Source organism: Numida meleagris, chromosome 19 (assembly GCF_002078875.1).
Source record: "Numida meleagris isolate 19003 breed g44 Domestic line chromosome 19, NumMel1.0, whole genome shotgun sequence".
Taxonomy (NCBI): domain Eukaryota; kingdom Metazoa; phylum Chordata; class Aves; order Galliformes; family Numididae; genus Numida; species Numida meleagris.
In genome coordinates this window covers 7,529,239-7,551,832 of record NC_034427.1, presented here as the reverse complement: position 1 = coordinate 7,551,832, position 22,594 = coordinate 7,529,239, and the positions used below count along the sequence as shown (strand labels likewise).

The following is a 22,594-nucleotide window of genomic DNA, read 5'->3' as shown; positions in this document are numbered from 1 at the left end:
GGAAGGCGCTGCTCTGAGGGGTGTCCCCTCAGTCTGCGCCGTAAGAAAAGCACCACCAACTTCGCTTTCAGATAACGTTTAACCTAAACAATTTCCAAGCATTCTGTATTACAAAACAGAAAATGGTTACAATTAATGAAAGAAGTCAAAATGCTGGCATCACGTTGTTTCCACATCGATACATAAAAATGGACAACACATTAAATAAACATATTTGTTATTAACAGTTAGAAATATTAACACCAAAATCATGTATAAATTAGGAAATAAATGTACAAACTATTTCCAAAGTGCTCTTTCAAATACATTATATACACAACATTCAAGAAGTTCTTAATGTAAGACATTTCAGATTGGTGTAATGTTGCTGCTTCATTCTAAGTGTTGTTCATATTCTCTCCACAGTATTTCAGCACTTTAAAAAGCCACGGAAAAGGCATACTTCCAAGCTGCCAAGAGCAATACCGCATTCTGGCTACCTGTGATATTAATATATTGTAAAGAAAACAAACCTACTTCCTTTCCATTCCTTGATATTTGAGAGTACTTATTTGTATGAAAACACCAGCAGGAAAGATGAATGAACTGAGGACGGACTAAAAACACCTTCTGTTTTATCAGTAATGAAAAGTATTAATGTTGCAAGGGCAGTGCTTGGACAACATCCGATAGCAATCTCTTTAGCTGTCCAATTAAAGACTTTTCTCTACAGGAATAGATGTACTGAAGTGAGAGATCTTTTGTTTTACTGTGGTCTTGGTTTTTCAAAATACAAAGTACTAGAACTCAAAATCCTGTAAATACACCACTTTAAACAAACAAAGATCCCACAACAAAAGGTAAATTTACAGCATAAATTTCCAATTAATCTCCTATGAAAGACTGCTCATTGAGTATAACCGTCCCACTCTTTCACCGCAGAGAAATTTGGACCTGTTATTTCATTCATCAGTTACAGAAGCACTTCACAAGTGCTTTATTCAACACTTTATAAGGACATATAAAACTGAGTAGAAGTGACTTCAGTTGTTCATACTGGCTTTCACACACATCTAGTTCATATTTCTAGATTCTCCCTCTATAGGTATTCTCTCACTGGTTGACCCCATCAACAATTCCCCCTCTGTATGCATAATAGTTTCACAATTAAAGCTGAGTTTGGTTGCATTTCTGCCAAAAAAAAAAAAAAAGGATTATTTTTCTTTTTACTTCTGAACTATTTCTGCCAAGCTACAAGAGAAAAAAAAAAGTGTCAAGAAGCCATAAAAACAGTCAACAAAAAAAAAACTGACAATATTTATGGTTATAATGCTTGCTGGAAAATTTCAGTAAGGGCTACAGGTGAATCAGGAATAAAGAAGGTGCCAGCCACCTGCCTGTGAAGTTTGGCATGAAAATGTATATGCAAGTTATAAAATTTGGAGTAGCATATTTAAGACTGAAAGTTTGCCAGATGTTTTTCTCAGCTAAGCACAACATGAAGCAATACTGACATCTAGTAGGCTGACACTGAAGATCTCTGAGCTCCCTTCTGTTTTGCTTTCCATGACAGAAATACCTTCGTTTACATGGATGTATAAAAGGTGCCACTAGTGATTAACATTTCCTTGAATATAGGTTTTGATAATCTTTCTGTACCTTCTATAGCAGAAATAATGGACTTACGCAGATTACTGAATGATAAGACCTGGGTAGTTTGCCCCAGTAGGTACTGCAGAAATTACAGTTAATTTTATTTTGATAGCATGGATCTGTCTTCACATAAGGAATGTAAACTTTCCCTTATTCTTAAGAAGCGAAGAGCCATGGATTTGAGAGGCTGGCAGGTAACCTGCAATGCATTTAGTTTAAAAAAGATCAATAACCTATAATAGGACACTTTCCTGGACTGAGATATGACTGAATGGCTTTGTATTTAGTTAGAATGCAGAATAACCTGGCATTTTGTCAGAACGGGGCACAACTGTGATCAAATGATCCTAAAGCTATTTAGAAACATCAAGAATGGGGGGAAAATTAAAAACTTCTGGATTGTATCAACATACAGTACTATACACAGCACCAAATATCAAACCATTAAAGCATTGTCTTGTTACCAGTAGTGCACTGCTTCATATCCAGCATGAAATGAACACTGTTCACATACAGACGCTGCTTTGTGCTAAGGGGTAACCAACATATTACAATTAATCAAAACTGCCGGTACATCCAGTTCAAAAGATGGATATACTATTGAAATGAATCTGACACAGGATCATATTCTTTTATTGCTGGTAATTTCCATATTGTCCCTAGGGGAAAAAAAAAAAGAGAGAGAAATAAAAATGTTGAAGAATAACACATCAGAGATTTATAAACAGTAAGTTAATTTTCTGCTGGTTTATGAACTCTGAAAGATCCACTCAGTGTGCCTGCACCAAAATACCAGATAGATTTATGTGCAGAGATAACAGCTAACTCTGCTTCTTTATAGCAGAGATTCAGACAATTTACCTGCTCATAGCCATAAGGCCTCTGCTGCTGAGCGGATGGTCCTGTCTGAGAGGCTCTGTAACTCCCATATTGCTGCCCCTGTCCCTGTTGGTAGCTGGAATACTGTGAAGATGCTCCTTGCGCAGGACCTGAGGAGACAATGACATTTATTAACAGGAGTTGATTTGCTACAGGGAGCTCTTATGGTTAGCAAAATGTAAAGCATGAGGGTAATAAAGTAAGGTTAGCAAGTATGTACTGCAAGGCAGCCCCTTGCCTTGAAACTAGTATTCAGAATATCCTCATTTTCTCCAGCCCCTGTTTTTGTACAGATTAACCTGAAATGGTTTCTTTCTTCCAGAGACTGAAGGATGCATGCAACTGACCAGTGAACAGTTCAAACCTGATTTGAGGACAGTGAGGAGCCTTGCTCCGGTGACCAGAAAGGTTCCAAAGCCCCGTGACAGCGTTAGCTGTATGTTCAAATCACTTCCACTTCTTTCTTTTCACCTCATTTCCTCACCAAGGATTAAAACCTTTGCATGATGTTGCAAAGGAGTAACGGTTCTCTGGACTGTTGATGTCAGTTTGGATTGTCTGAATTGTTTTTTATGTCAATTGCATAACTATTAGATGTGTAGGAGGCATGAGAATCCATACAGTGACCTTCCACCAACACTTACCAGTCAACATGAGGCACGAGTGCTTTATAACTTTCTCAGGTTATCAAGAGAGAAGGACATGGGATGCTAACATAACAGTTTGGAATGCAGTGCTATATTAATGGATGTTACTGCCCAGAATCTCTTTTCATGCTATGTTGTTTAGCTAGTTATGGTATGTGGACGGCCAAGGTTAATCAATAAAATAGTTTACAGCATAGCTTAGGTGAGGAATGGAGGCATCAAGATGAAGTACTGCAAATACTCGACCAGTGACAGTTTTACCATATCCTTGCTGTTGTCCTGGGTAACTTTGTTGATTCGGGTATTGCTGCTGGGAATATGTTTGCTGTTGTGCAGCTCCCTGTTGATATCCTGCCTGCTGCTGGCTGTACTGAGAATTTCCTAAAGAGGGAAAAATTGACATAGCACTGTTATCCTTGTAGCAGGTCTTCCTCTGTACCTCTGTAGTAAGGAGCCTTGGGCTGGAGCTCATAGACAGGCACTCTGTTCAGAAACAGATGTTTGCATTTCGCCAGTCATGATGAGTTTATTTCTCTAGTGACTTACAGTTCTTTTGAATGGGAGAGAGCTGTTTATTTATACACATCATTAAACCAGTGAACAAGCAACCTGCTCCCCAAAGGGTTTTTTTCTCCTAAAGTGTTTTCAGAAGAAAAAGGCAGAACCACAAAGATAAGGGTGCCAGGGTAAACAGCTGGTTTCTCAAATAGCCCTCCCAGTGTATTTTGTTCCAGATAACGATGTTTATTCATACATCCCAGAAAGACAACACATTTAGTTGTTACTGATTTTTAAAAACAACTACAATGGAAATTCCATTTGCAGTATCCTAGAAAAACAAAATGAAATTCTATCTGGCTCAGCTACACCTGAGGATAATTTTTTTTCTAATGAACATGAGGCTATGTGCAAGCTATTAGTGATCCCACAAGGCTGCACAGCATAACTGCCTCGCCGTAGTTACTGACACGCTGCATACACAGTCTGATAATGGGGTTGGTATAAAAATGCTATAATAGCTAAATTTTATCTTCCGGACACTTGAGTAATAGCTAAGTAGCAGTTTAGTAACGTAGGCAATGCAAGTCATATTTTACATTTTCATACGCGTGCTGTTTCCTTAGTATTTTAGGGGGCTAGAGGTTTGGGTTACAAAGATTACTGATATTTTCCTACCTCCTTCATAGTAGTGTTGTGTAGAGTCATCAAATGACCTGTCATAGCTCTGCTCAGTATAGGATGACTGCTGATAGGCATAATCACCATGTCCTGTAAGAAATGGCGAAGATTTAATAGATACATTATTAATATAAATATACGCTGTTGAATGCATATATTATGAAGTTGCTTATGCACAAATACGAGGCTAAGAGATATAACCCTACCTAAGACAGGAGGTTGAATATGTAGCAAGGAAAGTCACACCTACAGATAAATCACGAGCATACGCTAATCCAAACTTGGCTTCATGCGCTTTCTGAAGCAGTTTGATAGCAGTGTGCACTAATTTGTACATGTCTGTACGCTGGCTCCCATGCAGAGGGATTCAAATTTTCTAGCACTTAAAGTGGAAACAAATCTTAATGTGTTTGCCATGTCTTTGGATGTGGCAGTCATGCTGGTCTACACTTAAATCAGTATTACAGTGACAACAGTACAGAGGAATTACCATCTGGATAGTATTGCTGATTCATAGGTTCTGATGAGCCTTGTCCATGACTGTACTGTTCACTGTAATATTCCTCCTGACCCATGTACTGCTGCGAGGAACCTGCAAGGCAAAGACGAGAGAGAGCACACTGAGCCCAGGGACAAATAAGTGATGTTTGTTCTTATCTTTTTTTTTTTTTTTTTTTTTTTTAAGAGATCAGTATTTACATCTTGATAAGTGAACAGGCTATGCACTTTGAGAGCAGTTTCAAAGATGTTTTGCTCACTGGAAAAGGAAACAACTTTGTATTTTTAGAAAAAAAAAAAAGCTAGTTGAAATTGAAATTATGCAACTGTCAGTAATCTAAGTCCTAAAACCACTCTCTTGTATGGCAATACCAAAAGTAATGGCAATGTTTCATCTGCTAATCTGAGTTATTAGAAAGCACAGGAATGTATTCCATGCTCATGAACATAGTTAGAATTAAATATATTTTAATTAGTGTATTAATTTGTTTCTTAGCAAAATTCAGTTTATATTAGAATCAGTCTAGCAGCTTTGTTACCTCTTAGAACTTTTTCCAGAGAGGTGTTAGAGCATGGTGGTTATCTTCTGGTGTTTTCCTTGCTTTGGCCTAATTTTTCCTATTAATTGCTGGCACATTCTATCTTGTTTGCAGAAATGTGTTCCTTGTTAATTGTGCCATTTTACGGCTGATCCAATACCATTCGAAAGAAATGAAAAGGTTTCCAGTTACTTCAGTGAGCTGTATGTCAAATTGTTCATCTTTTCTTTAGAGATGCACGGTCTCTTTTAGACAGAATTATTTCTAAGCACCTGAAATAATTAAATAAACTTGAAAAGAGATTAAAGTTCTTCTGATTGTCATGGTACTTCCAGCATTTCAGATTTCCTTTCTTTCCATATGGGATTCCTAATGCATAAAAGTGACTTGGAAATCTAGCTGTCCTGCCTACCCCGCAGGGTGGATGGAATATCACCAAACTACTACTAACGCTAGCAATAAGCTAATAATAGATCTTACCTTGCTGGGAAGCCCTGTAGGGGCCCATTGGTCGCTGACCCATCATGCTGTTGCCCTGGTTGCTCTGACTCATCATGGCAATGGAGGACTGCCCCTGGTAATGCTGGCTCCCTCCTTGTGCCGAGTTGTAATGCGATGTTGCTGCTTGCTGGTGCATCATGGAGACTACAATGTACATGGAAAATCTGTTTTATAAAGGGATATGACGGTTCTCTCCCTAGTCTCTTTGGAAGCAAGTTAAAACATTCAACTAAATTACATCCCAATCATTCTATGAATTTTCCACAGGGGGAGATGTTTTCCTACTATAGACATTGAGCCCTTTTCCAATGTAATCCAAAAAGGATGCTATTACACTGTCAGTTCTTGCTATTTGTTTCAGTCACAAATTTAAGAATACATTTAACTTATTACTGCCAGTTGATTTAAAAGAACATAATTATTACTGGAGTAGGAGTAAAGAAATAAGAACTGATATTTGTTCCCAATTCTTCCTGACTCACTCATTGTTGTATTTGTTCTCTAATCAATTCTTTTTCTAATTCCATCTTATTATATACCCAATGATTATACAGTTTAAACAAACTGACATCCTAGGATTGATTTGCTCCCTATATTTCTGAGAGAACAAACATTGGACATCCCATTCAATACTCAGTAGCAATCATTTTTACAGGTCAAGAGACAAATTCTGAGCTTGCTGCTAGTCTCTCTATGCCCTTCAAGCAGTGTTAAGTATCAATATAAAACCATAAAAATGTGGTAGTAACATTTAATGATAAATATGCCATCCTCTGGCTGGCAGGCTCCTTCAGCTGGGATAAAGGCACTTTTCCAATCCCTCCCACAGCTGTCAGATTTGCTGCCAGGGCCTATCAGGCAGTGCTGCCGCACTTTCAGCTCTCTTTTCCACCACTTCTTGTTAACCATGGCAAGTCAATGTCAGTTAAAACAAGTCTGAAACTGTTCTGCTGCCCAGCACCTTAAATTCAGAGACATCCTAAAGCTTTTCTTCTAGCACGTTTGTCCCTGTCTACAGAAAATATTTACAGAATACATTCACGTGTGGTAAACCTCTCAGGTCACTGAAATGTCGAGTTGGCCCAGAAGGAGGAAGAGGGAGTTTACCTGGATTAGACTGCATGTTGATGTTTGTTCGAGAGACATAATTGCCTATTGACCCCTGGCCTTGCATTGGCACATTCTGAGATGCAGGCACTGTATGGCTATAACCAGGCCCAGTTCCATGACTGCTGACAGTCATACTCAGAGAGGTTGTGGGCATAGTGTTCTGGCCTGACTGCTGCATAGGCACGTGATTAGGACCTAGAAAAATTAAAGAGAGCAACAAGAAAATCTGTGCTATTATCAGCAATGTACAGTGAGCATTAAAGCCCTCACAGCCCTCCTAAAATACGATAAGGCAAAACAAAACAAAAAAATCCTCATTACTAAAATTCTCTGTTATCAACAGACAAAACTGCTTCCTGCAAAGTTAGAGTGGTGTTCCTCTTCCTGGCTGCCAAATCTAGCAGTATAGAATTGCAGACAAGAAGAAAGCCCTCACGGGCTTCCACAGATCTTGCAGGCAGTGGAATTCACAAATGCCAGTGGTATCAGATACTTTAGAAAACACACAGACTCTGGAAACATCCCAGCCTTCTGAAATTCTTTCTTTCCTTCCTCCTGTCCTGCTGTTAACCCCATTCACACGGATGGTGACAATGGGAAGGCACAATAGTGGCTGATAAACTCTGCACGTTGCTGCATTCATTCATTCATTTCCCTTCAACCAACTGCACTTCGCGGCTGAGGCTTAAGAAGCAGCAGCCCCCCCCCCCCCCGAGGACAGCTTGTCATTCCCTTTCTTGAAGTTTGATTGAAACAACCTCAGACTTTCTGAAGATGTATTTTCCAAGTCGCCATTATAATCACTGTTGTTACAGTACCCTGTCCAACATCACTGTCCACAGTTACTGGGCTGCTCCAATTGTATCCTGGGACTGTGAGTATCATTCTGCTTACCTGGCAGTGTGCTTTTTTTTTTTTTAATTCTGTTGTTGTTGGAGAACAAAAATTAGGGAAGATCTGGTCCTGATTTTTGCTGTTAGTTGTTGTAAATACCTTTATGAGTGAGTTTTGGAAAGTTGTTCTCACTGTGTATTGTTACCGTAGAAATTGTGATAGTATGTATTGTTATCTATCTAAATTCAGCTCTGTATTGTTGTCTATCAAAATTAATTTAGATAGAATGGGAGACATGCAGAATCCCTAGAAGAGACAAAACTATGTTGCAACGTTTAGATAATATTTCAATTTGGTTATTAAGCATATCTACAGCCTCTGAAAAAATGTTTAATTCTCTTACTGCAAACCTCATTAATTACTCCTAATGATATTTCTAGTCATCAAAAACAGAAAATTTGCTGTTGATTATTATATTTTCCTCTCATGGAGAGAAACAGGCAGCATTTCTAATAGCAGATAAACGGAGCTATTTCTACTGAAGTGTGTACAACCAGAGGTACACATACTGCTACAGAGGTCCAGCTCTGTGTTTTGTAAGAGTTTTGTATCTCTTGTAAAGCTGATACTTGTTTTTGTGCAACACAAAACCATGTGGTGTTTGAATGGCATCTGCAGACGCCAAGTGAAAGAGATTGGGCTCACAGTAAAGCATGTGTTGGTAAATCTTGCCCTGTTAGCGTGGGAAAACTTGAGAACCTGGGCTTTCTTTGAAGCCCCCACCCCCCCAAAAAAAGTTTGACCAATTCATGGATGTAAGGGAAAATACGAATGCATGACCAAAAGTGTTTAAATAAAACCACTAGAACAATAAGGCAAATACAAAGCACTGAACCTCTTTTGTACTTTTGTGAATCTAAGAGAGCTGAGTTTTTCTTTGAAAGGCCTCATTCATGCTTTCTGAACAGTTAGGATTCCCAGTTGGACCCCGTTGTGTCAGGAGGCAGCTGAGCTTCCCTAGCTGATGTCTGAATCTAGAAGTTCTGCCTGCAAGGCTATGGCATGAAGAAACTGACTTGTGGCTGTTGGATTATTTGAAATATCAGTGGGTTGGTTTTTAACCTGTCCCCACTGGCAGAATTATCATTAGTTACTGACCTAGCTGCCACTGCTGGTAATTATCATATATTTAGGGTATTACCTAGTGACTGTCCTGCAGAGGTGATTCCTCTAAAGACCAGTCTGAGGACAATAAAGAATAAAATGTACTGGTTTTATGTCTTCTTCCCTGTCCTTCCCTCGTTAACAATGCTGTACCTGTTCACTACAGACTTTCATCTCCTTTAGATGAAAAATTTTCACAAGTACTGGAGCCCATACATCCATAATTGTTCATGCATAATTATTCCTAACGTGCAAAAAAATGCTGTCCAATAATCACTGGCTGCTGTTAAATAATTTCTCAGTCTCAAAGCCTACCGACACGTGAGGATCGGGTGCTGGATAGCTTAAGGTGCTAACTCGATTCTGGCTGGCACAGAGACAGCAGCAGGAGGGGCTGGCACCCAGGTGGGTGTCCCCAGCCCTGGGGGTGGGTGGCTTCTGTTCTCACAGAGAGCAGCAGCGCATGCCATTACTGCTGCTGTTACCTAGGCTACTCACAGCACACCAGGAGGAGCAGGCTAGCGCATTCTCAGTCACACCTTCCTTTTGAAGAGCAGCTCCGTCTTCAGACTGGCTTCCAAGGGACCGATACTTTCAAGCCAAAGAACCTGGCACTACGCAGGTGCAGCGTCTTGGTCAAAACATCTGGACAAAGAGTAAACTACCCCAGAGCCCCAGCTCAGGCTGTTAGCACCAGGCTGGGGGCACGTGAGGTGAGCATGCACCAGCACTGCCCTGCCTACTTCGTTCTGCAGGTGACCTCACTCAGCAAGACTGCCAGGCTGGCTCTTAATGAGCACTGCATTGCTGTAAAGAACTAGGGATTGAGGGAAAATACAAAAAACCAGCAGCAGTAACACTGAAAATGTAGATTCTGAGTTAAAAAGGAAAACAAACTAACAATGTTTGGGCTGATTTAGTGCAATACTTATACTAGTATAAGTACTATCTTTCAAAAAGGTGGCACAGATAAATTTGTAAGTTCTCTCTACAGCTGGAAGCGTATAGAAGTAGGTACCTCCTCCATGTGTTCGAGAGATCCTACCAGCTTGACCACAAAGAGATTTTTAAAAAGTCAGAAGTAGCTTCATTGCCTGCATCTGCTCCTGAGTTCCCCTGCCAAGGTCTGTGATTTTACAGTCAGATACTTCTATTTATAGACATTGTTTTTCTCTCTCTCTCTCACTTTGGGAAAGACCTACATAAACAAGAGCTGACTAAATAACCATGAAGTACAAAATAAATAAGTGGATTTTTAATACTATAGAGTATTAATACAGAGTAAACAACAACAAAAAAAAATCTCTTTCAGCTAGTTTCTTTTGAGCTGCAAGAAGCAAAGAAACAAATAGATAAATGTGTATATTTATCTTATCCATATAAAATGTCTGTGCAAACTCTTTGGCTGCGTAGTACAATCCCTGAAAGATTCTGCAGAGGACAAAGGCTGCTGTAACACCATTTTGTTTTCCAAAAGGCATCTGTCCTAGAAGACCTTTCCAATCTAAAGGCTTGGTTGTGCAGTTAGTCATGCAGGCGACCCCGTTTTACCCTGGCCAGCCCCAGCATCTTTAAGAGAAAAATACTGCAATGTATCATTTTTGTAACCAGAGACTTGGAGGCATCTTTACTTGGTGATTCTCACTAGACATTTTAAAAGCTGTTTTTAATTTCTCCTATAGAATTACTAAGCAGACTGGAGGCCCTGCAGAACCCAACATCATTACAGACTGTAGCCATTTTGTGATGATTTCAGCACGTCCCAGAAATCCCCATCTTCCTGAAAGGTGAGTGAGGAGAGGTCTTTTACAGCTCTGTAAGTATATTCTGAATTAATGATTTTGTTGCCAAGCAACAGCAAAGCAGCACAAAGGGGACCAAGGCTCACCATTGCTAATCTGACTCTGCATGAGGGAGGAAGGAGGAAGGCCCGTCCCGATTGCATCACTGAGATTGCTCTGTGAATGAAGAGATTGGTTGGATGCACTCTGAGTCATTCCTCCAGGGCCCAAGTTTATGTTTTGCGTTGGTGGCTGCAAACAACAAGGAGGAGAAGCAAATGTTTTGTTAGGTTTTATTTAGAAAAATAATAGCCCTCAAATTAGCCTGAGCATGACTAAAAACTGCCTCAAGTAGGTATGTGCTTCTCTCACTTTCTGAGCAAACCTTTTTTCATTTGACTAGGACGTGTGAATGACATTCAGCACGACACGGGGAAGCCAGCAGGCAGCACAGCAAAGGTCTCCAACCTGTGCTTCTAGTAGAGGCTGGCTTCTGTGCCCATTCTTCTGTACTTACACGAATTTCATTTGGACTGGACAGAAAGTAACTGCTGTGGGAACATGCCTTCGCAAACGCTATACAGAAGAGTGTTGACAAATTGACCTTTGCCAAGCATAAAGCTATTGTGCATATGGTGTTTTGCTGGATACTTCTAAAAGCAAACAGTTCAGCAATAAGTCAATTTTTAAAAGCAAACCAATGCCCAAATACTGAATTGGATTTTTGATACAAAATAGTGGCTTTTTTTCCTGAGTAAGAATAAGCAAAGAATAATGAATCTGGAACAAATGGATCCTGTTCAGATACGAAACATCTCACCATTTATAGTATTTAGAACTGAGGCCACAGAGACAGATATTAATAGAAATATCTGAAAGAATGTATTTTAAACACAGTAAAAGTAGCTTTTGATTTGGTTGGTGGTCTACACAACCACTTAATAAAAAAAGCTTTACTGACAGCGATCAGTATCTGTATCAAAGCACATTTCCTTCTGGCATAGTAAATATATCTGGTGGTAGCAGTGGTACTTACAGCAGGAAGCAAGGACTGCATATTCTGGTTAGAGTCTGCTATTGTTGCCAAGTAAACGAGGTTTCTGTGCAAGATTTGTTGGTATCTACAGAATAAGGAGTAAAGCTTATTTGGAAAGGGTTAACAACATAGAAAATTCCAACTTTTTTCCTTCTTTTTTTTTCCGCTATGTACAAATGGTTAATTAAATTACATTAGCCCACTTTACATCTGTCAAAGTAAATAGTAATTGTACTGACCTATACCTGTGCTGTTGTGCTTTTCAACAGTGTATTCAACACCTGTTTTACAAATGCATAAACCTGGGGGAAGCAGGAGGTAAAATACACAGTTGCTTGCAAGCACTTGAAGTAAACTGTGCAGCTGGGATCTCAGGCTTTCTTTGAGAACTGACACTGGGTCAGCTGCTTTAACAATTAGCCACAGATTCTTTCTCTGTCTAACCAGGGTCCTATTCGTAATGAAATTCCGAAAACCAAAACCTGTTTGCCCTGCCAACAAGCTGAGAAGAACAAGATTTCTTCAAGAGTGCTCTGACTGGAGTGTTTACTCAAGCAAGCACCACCTGAACCATTCGTGCTTCTTCACAGTTCTCGATGAACTGGAAAAGTTCCTAAGGAAGAACAGGAGGGCATCTAAAAGCAACCTACAGATGTACCACAGTGCCAAGTGAAGAGTCAAGCCTGGAGAGTTCGATAGGAAGGCAAGAGGAAACATTTTTTTAGCATGATTTTTTCTTCTGATAAGGGGAAAACGTGTAGGAAGTGGTAAAACTGGCAAATATGAAGCCAGGGTTGTGAAATGAATACAAAAAGCATGGAACTTGGTAGTCTCCTCCCAAGTGCACACAAGTCCCATAGCATTGCCTTCTTTGCAGGAACATGCAGTGACCTTCATTGCTCAAAATCTTCAGTGGCTTAATTTCCAAGCAGGAGGTGAATACATTATCATGATTCTCCAGAATTAATAAATAATCTGTTTAAAATATCCCGAATACTAAATTCTCAAATACTTGGAGGAAAAAAACAGAAACAAAAACCAAACCTCTATCCCAAGAACATTGTATACTTTGTAAAACGAGCGAATCTAAAAAAGTATTTTCTCATCAGCCAGTGAACAACACTGCCCACGGTACCGGCCTCGAGGAAAAGTACACCAAAAACTCTAACACAGCCCGAAACTCATCATACTCACTGAGTACATTCTGCAGTTTTCCCCTTGCTCTGATAATCCATAATACATTGTATTAGGTGGTGATTTTCATCTAACATCTGCATAAAAGAAAGATGATCAGAACATGTGAGAATCACATTCAAGACCTGCGTTCTGTGATACTCCACATTTGCTCTCCGTAGCCACCGACAGCGTTCTGGGCACTTCTGTTGCTTTGGGATATGACCAGGTACCTACACATGACAGAACAAGCCCTCATCCCGCTGAGATGCAGAGGGCCCCGAGTTCTGATCTCCACTACCCACAAGAAAACGCAGTGCGCTCTCCTCAAATCTCTATCAGGTGAACCACCTCAGAGCAGCACCAGCACTGCTGTGCAGCCAAAAGCTCTGACTGCCACACGCCAGTTATCTTCTGGAGCTGGGTGCTACTGGAATCATCAAAGCGTTGAAAGACTATTAACACTGAGTTCATAAATTAAAATAAGCTGCTTATATGTTACAAATAACAACACTCTTGTTTTTCAATGACATTAGAATATTCTAAAAATCTTGCTTTAATAGGAATTTGTAACGAGCCCAGCATCCGAGCCCTCTCTGACTGCTCCATTTCTCATACTGAATGAGAACGTCCGTTCACTCACTGCCTGCTCGTGCCCTGCTCAGCACCACTGCTTTGCAAACAGACAATCACTGCCAGAGCCCACCAACACCGACGGACAGCCCTGAAGTCGCACACCAACAAACGCAGCTGAGATGGGGAATGCTTTCACACACTGCTGGAAAAGAAATAACATTCTAAAGCTTCCATAAAGTTCATGGGCATGAAGAAAAAAGGCAAGCGTTTGAAAATCGAAATGAGGATATTTGGCTGCCCTCTGCTTATGGATATGGTCATGTTTTTAAGTACAAACTACCTGAATTAGAAATTCTGTCCAACTCCCAGCCAATCCAGAGGTTAGAGGAAAAAAAAAATAGCCACTGGAGTATTGTACTGCTTAAAATGAATTGCTCACAATACTGAGTACGCTGCGAGAACGTGGGTTTAGTTTCCAAATAGCGTCCCGAGATCTCAGTCACACTCCTCACACCCACGCAGCAGCTCGTTCTGCCCAGTCTCTGTTCTGTAACATTCTTCCACGGAGGCTTTTTTTCCCTAGAAGTCACAAAGTGGCACCAGGTAATGGTGTGGCTGCAACACCTCCTGGCGATCTGCTCCTTGCTGGGTTAGCAGCACCACTGCCTCGCTGGCTCTAATTCCTGGACGGACCACGGAAAGCATCTGCACCTCACTGCCACCGCTCTACACGAACTGCAGGAACAAAATGCCTCCGCGGTGCGGAACGCGCTCGCACCCAGCACAAGTACAAATGACAAATAGCGGTCAAAGTGAAACATGCATGTTCTTTATTGAGTCTCCAGCCTCTTGGTTATACAGTTACCTTCTGCAGGAGGGACGAGGGTCGGCAGGTGCGTGCACCCCCTGCTGCCAGCCCTCCGGGATGGGAAACAATAACTTCCCAACTGGGAGCCCTTCTGTACCAGACCCGTGCAGAGCTCAATCGCGGAGAAAATCTTCAAGACCTTTGTCATTACACACCAATAAACGTATCGCAAATAACAGTAACGGCAGAGGAAAAATACCACTGATGGGTGCTCCCTCTGGCTTCTAAAAGATTCCGCATCCAAACGCAAAAGAAAATCCTTGCAAATGCAATTTTTTTTTTTTTTTGGCTGATATGCCGTCAGAAATTAAACACACATTTGCAAACGCTACTGCAGTTTTCCAATGCATTATTGTCAGCCTTTTCCCCACCAGCTGCAGCCAACGTGCCAGCGGATTTCATTCCGTACCCCTGCTCTGGCTCTCTCTGCAGCGATCCGCACACCTTTGCTTTGTTCCACCTCCTCCTCCTCCTCCTTCCCCCACCTCTCTCCAGCTGTCCATCTCTGCAGCCCTGGCCATGCACGAGTTTCCCTGCTCGCCCGCAATCTGCCTCCTTCCTCGGCTGCGGGAGCACGGACGGAATCACGTCCACCCCATCGGTACAAAGCATGCTGTTTTACCTTCTGGATAGTTTGCTGGGTCACCTCCCCTTTGCCTCTCGGGCGAGCAGAAGCAAAGGCAACCGACATGGTGGGCTTTTTTTATGTGCCTATAATATATGGGTCCCAGGCTCTAATAATATTGTTATTATCTGCCTGCTATTGCCGTGCGAGGATTCTCCGCAGTGCGCGGGCAGGGGAGGTGCTGCACATGGTACGCTCTGAGCCCGGCACCCAGCGGCGGGCAGCGCGCCCCGGAGCGGCACACGCCGCCCCGCGCCCGGGGCCGGTGCCGGCAGCTCGGGGCGGGAGCGCGGCGGGGCGGATTTGGGGGGGAGCAGGAGAGCGGCCGCCCGCCGCCCCGCGCCTCTCCCCGCCGCCGCACATGGTGCGTCCCTGCCGCCGGGTTTCCTGTCGCAGCCGAGCGGCATCTCCCTGCCTCCGCCGGCCGCCGCCAGGTGCGCCAACTGCGTAAGGGCGGCCGCCATCTACGCCGAGTGCGTCGAGAGCCGCGGCCGCCTTCGCCTACGCTCGTTGCGCAACGCCGGCTCCTCGCGCGAGGAGCGCGGAGGGAGCTTTGCGGCTGCGGCGTACGGAGTTGGCGCAAGGGGCGCCGTCGGCGTACTCCGGAAGCGGGCGGGGGCATGAGTGTGCTGTTTTGAGGGAGGCGGCGCGCGGCCGGCAGCCATGAGCTACGACCGGGCCATCACCGTCTTCTCTCCGGACGGGCACCTCTTCCAGGTGGAGTACGCCCAGGAGGCGGTGAAGAAGGGCTCCACGGCGGTGAGCGAGGGGACGACGGCGGCTCGGGGGCGCCGCGAGGCCGGGGCGGGCGGGCTCCGCGCGGGGGGAAGGCCGCGGGCACGACCCGCTGAGGGAGCGGCGCCGCCGCCGCTTCGCCGCTGGCCGCGCGTCGGGTCCGCGTGCACGGAGCGCGCCCGGAGTGCTGCGCTGCGGCGGGAGCGCCCCGCGAAGCGAAGCGGCGGCCTCGGGACGGCCGGGAAACCGCCGTTGCCGGCAGCGTCGCCGCGCGGTCTCGGGCCCCAGGCGCGGCGGGGGCTGACGGGGTCCGGGGCTCGCGGCCGCTGCAGGAGGAGCTCGTGCCGCGCCTGGGCCGCCGCGTTCCGCAGCGCTGCGGGTGCGGGCGCCCGGCGGACGGGAAGCGGGAGAGCCGTGGGAACGGCTTTCTGGCTGCTCCCTTCCGTTTTCCCGTTGCCCCGAGGTTCTGATGAACGAAGAGTTTTGCTCCGTGGGGAAAAATGCGTTAATTTCCAAATAACAAAATATCGGGAAGAAAACTGCCGGCCTGTGGGCGCAGGCCGCTGCCATTGCCCGTGTCCCCCGGCGCAGCCGCTGGGCAGAGCCTGGCTCCGTGCTCCGTGCTTATTGGGACTGTTCGTGGCTGCGGATGAGCTCCCTCAGAAGAGAGCTGCTGCAGCCCTTCAGCAGCGCGGTGGCCCTGTATAACAAGATGTAGTGCCAAATATATACGTGGGTGTTTTTTTTTCCCAGAAATTGAAAGCGCTGGAAAAGTGGGGTTAACATCTAATGTCATCCACGTCTTCCATGTCTCTCCTTGATTGACTTCAACGTTTTTAGAAATATCCATGATGCATAACAGCAGGGCAACCCCATGAGTGAATGATCCCTGTCTCACTGTGAGAAGCAGTGGAAGGAGAGGCGTGAAAGGCTGATGGTTTTACCTGCTCTGTGGATGGGAAAACACGTACTCAAGGTGTGAGCAGCAGGGAAGCGAGCTGTGGCGGGCTGCCTGTGTGCTTTGTGTGGCAGCGTTACTGTCACTTCTGCCCCAGGGGCTGCAGAAATACCAAGTGCTGGTATTGGAGAAGTCGCTTGGTAGGAGGAGTGTGGGGATATCTCGTAGGAGTCGCACAGATTTGAACTGGTAAAAGCAGATTATGAAACTGCACTCAGGAATCGAATGCCATTTTTGTTACACCAGTTCTCTCCCAGGCTGTGGCAACAGGAAACAAAATACTTGAAGCTGAAGTTTATAATGTTTGGTTTGGGTTTGGTTTTAATTTATTTTCCCTCCACCAGGTTCTCCTTTCCGTATTCTGCAGCCTGTTTTTGGGGGGCCGAACTTAACTTTTTTTTCTTTTTTTCTTTGAATGCATTGAAGGTTGGGGTAAGAGGGAAGGATATTGTTGTTCTTGGCGTGGAAAAGAAGTCCGTGGCGAAACTTCAGGATGAAAGAACTGTACGGAAGATCTGCGCTCTCGATGACAATGTCTGCATGGCTTTTGCAGGTACGTGAGCCCTGCAGAGTTTGGGGTTCGGTGCAGCAGTTGTTAGAGCAGCTTTGGATTCAGGGGATGTATGTAACTGACTGAGCACTGTGGGGAAGGGGCATACTTCCAGCTACTTACACTTATTTGAATAAATGTATGCAGGTACATAGGGTATATAGAGAGAACCAGTGACTGAATGAGGATGAAATATTAGTGGATCTTGTGAACTCCAACCGAGTTTAATGCGAGGACGAAGACTGAGAAGTAACATTATCAACACAGACACAGAAATATACTGCTTAAAAATATATGTAAGTTCATATATACTTACATTTCAGCAGATTTCTCCTGTCTGCAAGTAGTTTAGTCTTTGTACCAGGATTAATAATGCTGTAAGGGGAGATCTGGTTTAGCAGGCAGAAATACTGATTTTTCAGATGCATTGTGCCTCGCTTCCTCAGCTGAGGATTGTGATACATGCAGGTGGGTTCACAAGCTTGAGGAGGAGCTCTGTAATGGAAACAAGGCTCCCAGCTGGAAATGGCATCGCTGGCCAAGATGTGCAACAAGAAATGTATGCATGTTTTTGTCAGCTAACATCATGCTGCTGTAGCTTCATCAACTAGATGAGATTTACTGTGCAGATAAGCTGGTTTATAGGGAGGGGTGTTGTACAAAGAAATATAACCACCGTACGTGAGAATTGAAGTTGCTTTGCTGATTTGCAGTTAGATGGAATGCTCTCAGTCTCTCAGGGGCATTCTGATTACCTGGTTCCAAATCGCACGTTATTTAATAGGCAGTCATGAAATCCGTAAACAAGATGTGTGTAATTTTGAGGCATTACCTTACTTCTGTTGTCTTTAAATGATGTCCTCCCTCAGCAAACCTAAGAAAGCGTGATCTCTTGTATGCTCTCCTTCCCTTACTGTTGGCTCTGACCTTGTGAGCCTTTCGGAGCGACAAGTTGTGTGTGCGAGTGGTACGAAGCATGAGTCTGAGCACAGTGAACCCACTGTCGTTGCAGGGCTCACAGCTGATGCCAGAATAGTTATAAACAGAGCTCGTGTAGAATGTCAGAGCCACAGACTCACCGTGGAGGATCCGGTCACCGTGGAGTACATCACGCGCTACATCGCCAGCCTGAAGCAGGTCTGCTGGGGGGGGGGAGAGGGTTCCATCTGCAGGCTGTGTTCCATGGGCTGTGTTCTGCTCTGCTGGCACAGAGCAGTGTAACCACACCTGGTGGTTGGTTCTTGGAAATAAAAACGTAGTAATAGAAGATGAGGATTGATTACTAGTTTTCCTCAAAAGATGAAATTAATTAGTGCTTGTAATGACTGTATAAGTACATCGGCGATGTTATTGGGAACACTGCTCATCTGCGGCTTCAGTTCAGTCTCATCATGACCTGTTCCAGTTTTCCATCGACTAAGACATCACAGGGATGAGAGGGGAGCAAATTAATACAGCACTATTCATGAATAGGAGATTAATGGCAGGGTCAGAATATGCCCAGCTGCCTTCTGTGGTAAAATTGTTTCTTTTGCTGCTGGTGTATTAAACTAATTTTCAGCAACGAGTAGGAATTAGCAAAAGTCTAATTTATTTATGCACAGATGTGTTAGCATAGCAACAGTGATAACAGTGTGATGTTTGTGTCAGTCACTAGCCTGCCAGAGCAGAATCCCACTTTGTGCCTTTGCAGCGATCTCACGTCTGTGTGTTTCATTGTGGCACACTTGCAGTTGCTCTGGAACTTGGCAGCAGTAAATCTTGCAGTAATGCAGCTGCTCTTGGGCCTCCGTGCTTATGGTCACTTGTGTGTGTGACGTGGCCAATGCTGCGTGACAGCAGCGAGCAGAAGGGCTGTGGCACTGCCCCTCCTGCAGCCGGCTGCCATCACAGATGATGCGTGCTTTCTAATTCGTGGAGTTGTTGCAAATTGTTGGTGAAAGCTGGCTGTGTTCTGATGTCATCCTGCTCCTGCTCGGCTCCCTGAGCGTGCTTGTCAAAGCGCAGCGCCGCACCCGGGCAGAGTCATGTTGTCAGCAGTCAAGAGAGACTCCTCCTGATAGTGGCAGTGGTGCAGAACACTTCAGTGGATGTTAGGAAAAGAGGCTGAAAAGTAAAGAAACCTCTTCCATTGCTTGGCTTCTGGCCTTTGTTAGGGCACGGAATCCTGCCTTTGACAGGTAGATTGGTGAGAGAGTCTCCTGAAAACTGATGCCTTCTCTGGCTGTAACGAATAGAATGTCTGCTTTCTGCACTAACAGTAGAACTGCTTGTGAAATGAATGTCTGTTCCTTCTGACCAGAGGTATACCCAGAGCAACGGTCGCAGGCCTTTCGGTATCTCTGCTCTCATTGTGGGATTTGACTTTGATGGAACCCCCCGGCTGTACCAGACCGATCCCTCTGGCACATACCATGCTTGGAAGGTGAGCTGGTTCTGTCTCTTCTGGTGTAATGAAATATTCAAGAGTTAATGTCTCCTTTAAAGAGGGATTGATGTAGAAGGAGATAAAAATAAATAAATCCCTCTACTGGGAATGGCGGTGTGTGGTTCAGCTCTGCTTGGGAAATCTTACCGTGTTGTCTTGTTTGCCAAGTACGTACGGGTGCCTGACTGCTGACTGCTTGTGTGGTGGGGGAAGTAATGCGTTCAGTCATCTTAAACACGTGGTGATCACAGAAGGGTTTCAGATCATCTAACTGTACAGCTCCTATTTCTTGCTAATTCCAAGCTTCTTCCCACCCCCGTCCATTCCAGGCTAATGCCATTGGCAGAGGAGCTAAATCTGTACGTGAATTCCTGGAGAAAAACTATACTGATGAAGCCATTGAAACAGATGATCTGACTATTAAGCTTGTCATCAAGGCTCTTCTTGAGGTGAGTCTGCCTCAGGAACTCTGTCACTCTTCACCTTGTGTTTGGATTAGCTTCTTAATTGTGAGTACACTGAAGCCTTCCTCCGCGCGGCAGGACGGTATCACAGAGGGATCTGTGAGAAGTGCAGTCGTGGTTTGCCCCAGGTGTGGGGTTACATGCAAGGTTCAGAGAACTTTGGGAAACCATGCCTGTAACTGACATGGAACAACTTGCACAGCAGTCCTCGAGGGAAGGGAGAAAGACTTCAGTTCCTGCAATTAATATAAATGAACCAAAGATGCACTAAACTGCATCCGCAGCACGTTTTGTCTTTGTGTTGAAATTTAAGATAGGGAAAGCTTAAATCAAAATTCAGATGGTGGAAATGTGGTGGTTTTAAGCATCAACAGGAGGCGTCAGTGCCAAAAGAAATACCTCCTTCTTGAGGGGGGGGGGGTTATACTACTGCTGGGATAGGGAGGTTGGAGCTCAAGAGGAAATACCTAAAAAAGATCTGAAGGGGAGGTGCTGAAATTGTTTAACGGACCCACTGCTAATAGCTGTTAACTTCTGTGAAGGTTGTGCAGTCTGGTGGGAAGAACATCGAGCTGGCTGTTATGAGAAGAGATCAGCCCCTGAAGGTAAAGGCTGCTTTGGCTTTTCTCCCTTTGTGGCCCATTTCTCTGACAGCACTGTTGTAGATCGGCCCCAGCTTCCACTCCTTCATCTCACATTCTGCACTGGCAAATGTTTGTTTAATAGCAGCCAGGGAACGTTGTGTCTGCACAATGTACCTGTGTCTCTGGAAATCGCTGTTAACTTTCCTTCCGTGTCAGAACTGCTTAGAGACTTCTATCTTGTTTAAGTGGCATCTTGAAGGTCACTGTTCTCCTTTCTTTAGATTCTAAGCCCTGAAGAAATTGAGAAGTATGTTGCTGAAATTGAAAAAGAAAAGGAAGAAAATGAAAAGAAAAAGCAGAAGAAGACATCATGATGAACCCAATTCAGCACCTGCTTAGCTGCTTCTTTTTAACCGAAGCAATGGGTTGTTCTGTATAGACAAGATGTAGGCATTCCGTTTATTCATACTGTGCTCCTCTTGAGACCTACAATAAACCTACTGATTTTTTTTAAGCTCTTATTTTAAAAAGATCTGTCTGCTCTTGATATTTTAATTACTAACGATGATTAGATCAGCTACAAAATAGCAGTAGTGACCCATGAAAGGATGAAGACTGGTTGTGGTTTTTTTCCTGGCACCTTACTTAGTGCAAAGGAGAAGCACGGGGCAGTTTCAGTTGTCACTTTTTGTTGAAGTGGTTGGCTCAACAAAACTGACTGCTACTAAGGAATTACGCTTTCTCTGTCCCTCATCACTATTTTCAAATGTAAATGGCTAGGGCCCCGATGTAAAATGTAACACTTTCTATCACAAGTGGTGGTGAGTTTTATATTGCAGAGCTATGGGGCTGTAATGGTTTGGGAAATCAGCATGAGCACTGACTGCGTTGAAGACACGTCCTAAGTGAGTGAGGAGATGCATGAATTGCTGCTACCTGCAGCTCGTGGCATGATTCATCTGGTTGAGAATAAAGTGGTGTTGTGATTGCCCACTAGGGGCATTACAGACCAGTGACTTCCTACTACTAACTACAAGCGTGTTAAAACCATGATAAAGGTCTGCTCCACTTCATCCTTTTGTATCCAACCTCCTCCCTCCTACCCCCAGGTTTGGCAGCTCGCTCAGGTTCTGCTCAGGCCTGCTTACAGTCACTGCCATCTCTTGGGCCAGTTCTCTTCCTCTTGGCAGAGGTAGATCACGTTCTGCTAGTGGTAGAAGCTACCTCTGCGCACCAAAGTCATTGCTGTGTGCAATCTAGTCACCAAACAGTTGTATGAAATAAGTATGAAAGCCCCATGGGCAGGTGGCTATGCAGCTAGAGAGCAAGTTCTACCTCTAACAGCCATCTGCCTTCTGAGGCAGCTCCAGTAGCCTCTGTTCTGGCCCTGTGCTCACAGCCAGCACCGGGGCTGGAAGTTGTTAAATTCAGCCACAGCCCTGTCCCCCCCCCCCGCCCCCCCAGAGTAGAGTGATCCCAGTCCAGTACTGCACGTGGAGGCTGTGTTAGGCCCGCAGTGACTGCTGCAGTGTCAGTAACAGCAGCTGTGCCACACACAGCCCTGAGATTGAATCTAGAATGAACTAGTGCCTTAATAATAAAAAGGAACAGTATTGAAGTCGGTGTTGATTTCTCACTCCCCCACAGCCACCCAGGACAAGCTATGGAGGCACTCGCTGCTCCTCAGTTGGCTTTGGCAATGCAGTTCCAGCTTTATGCTGTCGTGTCACAGCAGCTGTTCCGCCATTGGAAAAATGAGCTTACTGGGAGGCTGCTGCAGGCCTCGATGGCAGCACACACCCTGCTAGCTGGTAAGAGCCCAGCTGCTAAAGG

General features: G+C 44.3%; 2 protein-coding genes and 1 long non-coding RNA gene across 6 annotated transcripts; 2 read left to right on the top strand and 1 right to left on the bottom strand.

Annotated features, from left to right (window-relative positions):
- Window positions 73–15,280, bottom strand: SS18L1 (SS18L1, nBAF chromatin remodeling complex subunit). Of its 4 annotated transcripts, XM_021416366.1 has the most exons (11): window positions 15,040–15,280; window positions 12,995–13,071; window positions 11,801–11,885; window positions 10,872–11,016; window positions 6,983–7,180; window positions 5,855–6,019; window positions 4,828–4,929; window positions 4,335–4,427; window positions 3,420–3,539; window positions 2,494–2,621; window positions 73–2,291 (listed from the first exon to the last, which is right to left on the bottom strand). In XM_021416366.1, exons 1-11 carry the CDS (start codon window positions 15,106–15,108, stop codon window positions 2,265–2,267), a joined length of 1,209 nt encoding a protein of 402 aa, XP_021272041.1. In that variant the 5' UTR covers window positions 15,109–15,280; the 3' UTR covers window positions 73–2,264. The 4 variants fall into 4 exon arrangements, with proteins under 4 accessions (XP_021272041.1, XP_021272042.1, XP_021272043.1 ...); XM_021416367.1 differs by lacking the exon at window positions 12,995–13,071 and having other exon boundaries at window positions 15,040–15,265; XM_021416368.1 differs by lacking the exons at window positions 10,872–11,016; window positions 11,801–11,885; window positions 12,995–13,071; window positions 15,040–15,280 and adding an exon at window positions 9,482–9,984.
- On the top strand, window positions 1,740–5,844 carry LOC110408031. Its single transcript, XR_002444131.1, has 3 exons — window positions 1,740–1,826; window positions 2,834–2,947; window positions 5,489–5,844. It is a non-coding gene; the product is annotated as an uncharacterized LOC110408031 (long non-coding RNA).
- Window positions 15,575–21,275, top strand: PSMA7 (proteasome subunit alpha 7). The gene is made up of 7 exons (XM_021416370.1): window positions 15,575–15,801; window positions 17,162–17,288; window positions 18,298–18,422; window positions 19,588–19,710; window positions 20,043–20,162; window positions 20,720–20,782; window positions 21,043–21,275. The coding sequence occupies exons 1-7, from the start codon at window positions 15,706–15,708 to the stop codon at window positions 21,133–21,135; spliced, it is 747 nt and encodes a 248-aa protein (XP_021272045.1). The 5' UTR covers window positions 15,575–15,705; the 3' UTR covers window positions 21,136–21,275.

What these genes read in the sequence shown, in the direction of transcription:
- SS18L1 (XM_021416366.1), bottom strand. Translation starts at nt 15,108, where the DNA reads ATGTCGGTTGCCTTTGCTTCTGCTCGCCCGAGAGGCAAAGGGGAGGTG. An exon ending in AAAACTGCAGAATGTACTCA is followed by an intron (nt 11,886 to 12,994) that starts GTGAGTATGATG and finishes CTTATTCTGTAG; the next exon opens with ATACCAACAAATCTTGCACA. An exon ending in AGGACAACAGCAAGGATATG is followed by an intron (nt 2,622 to 3,419) that starts GTAAAACTGTCA and finishes TTGTCTCCTCAG; the next exon opens with GTCCTGCGCAAGGAGCATCT.
- PSMA7 (XM_021416370.1), top strand. Translation starts at nt 15,706, where the DNA reads ATGAGCTACGACCGGGCCATCACCGTCTTCTCTCCGGACGGGCACCTC. An exon ending in GCACATACCATGCTTGGAAG is followed by an intron (nt 19,711 to 20,042) that starts GTGAGCTGGTTC and finishes CGTCCATTCCAG; the next exon opens with GCTAATGCCATTGGCAGAGG. An exon ending in TCATCAAGGCTCTTCTTGAG is followed by an intron (nt 20,163 to 20,719) that starts GTGAGTCTGCCT and finishes ACTTCTGTGAAG; the next exon opens with GTTGTGCAGTCTGGTGGGAA.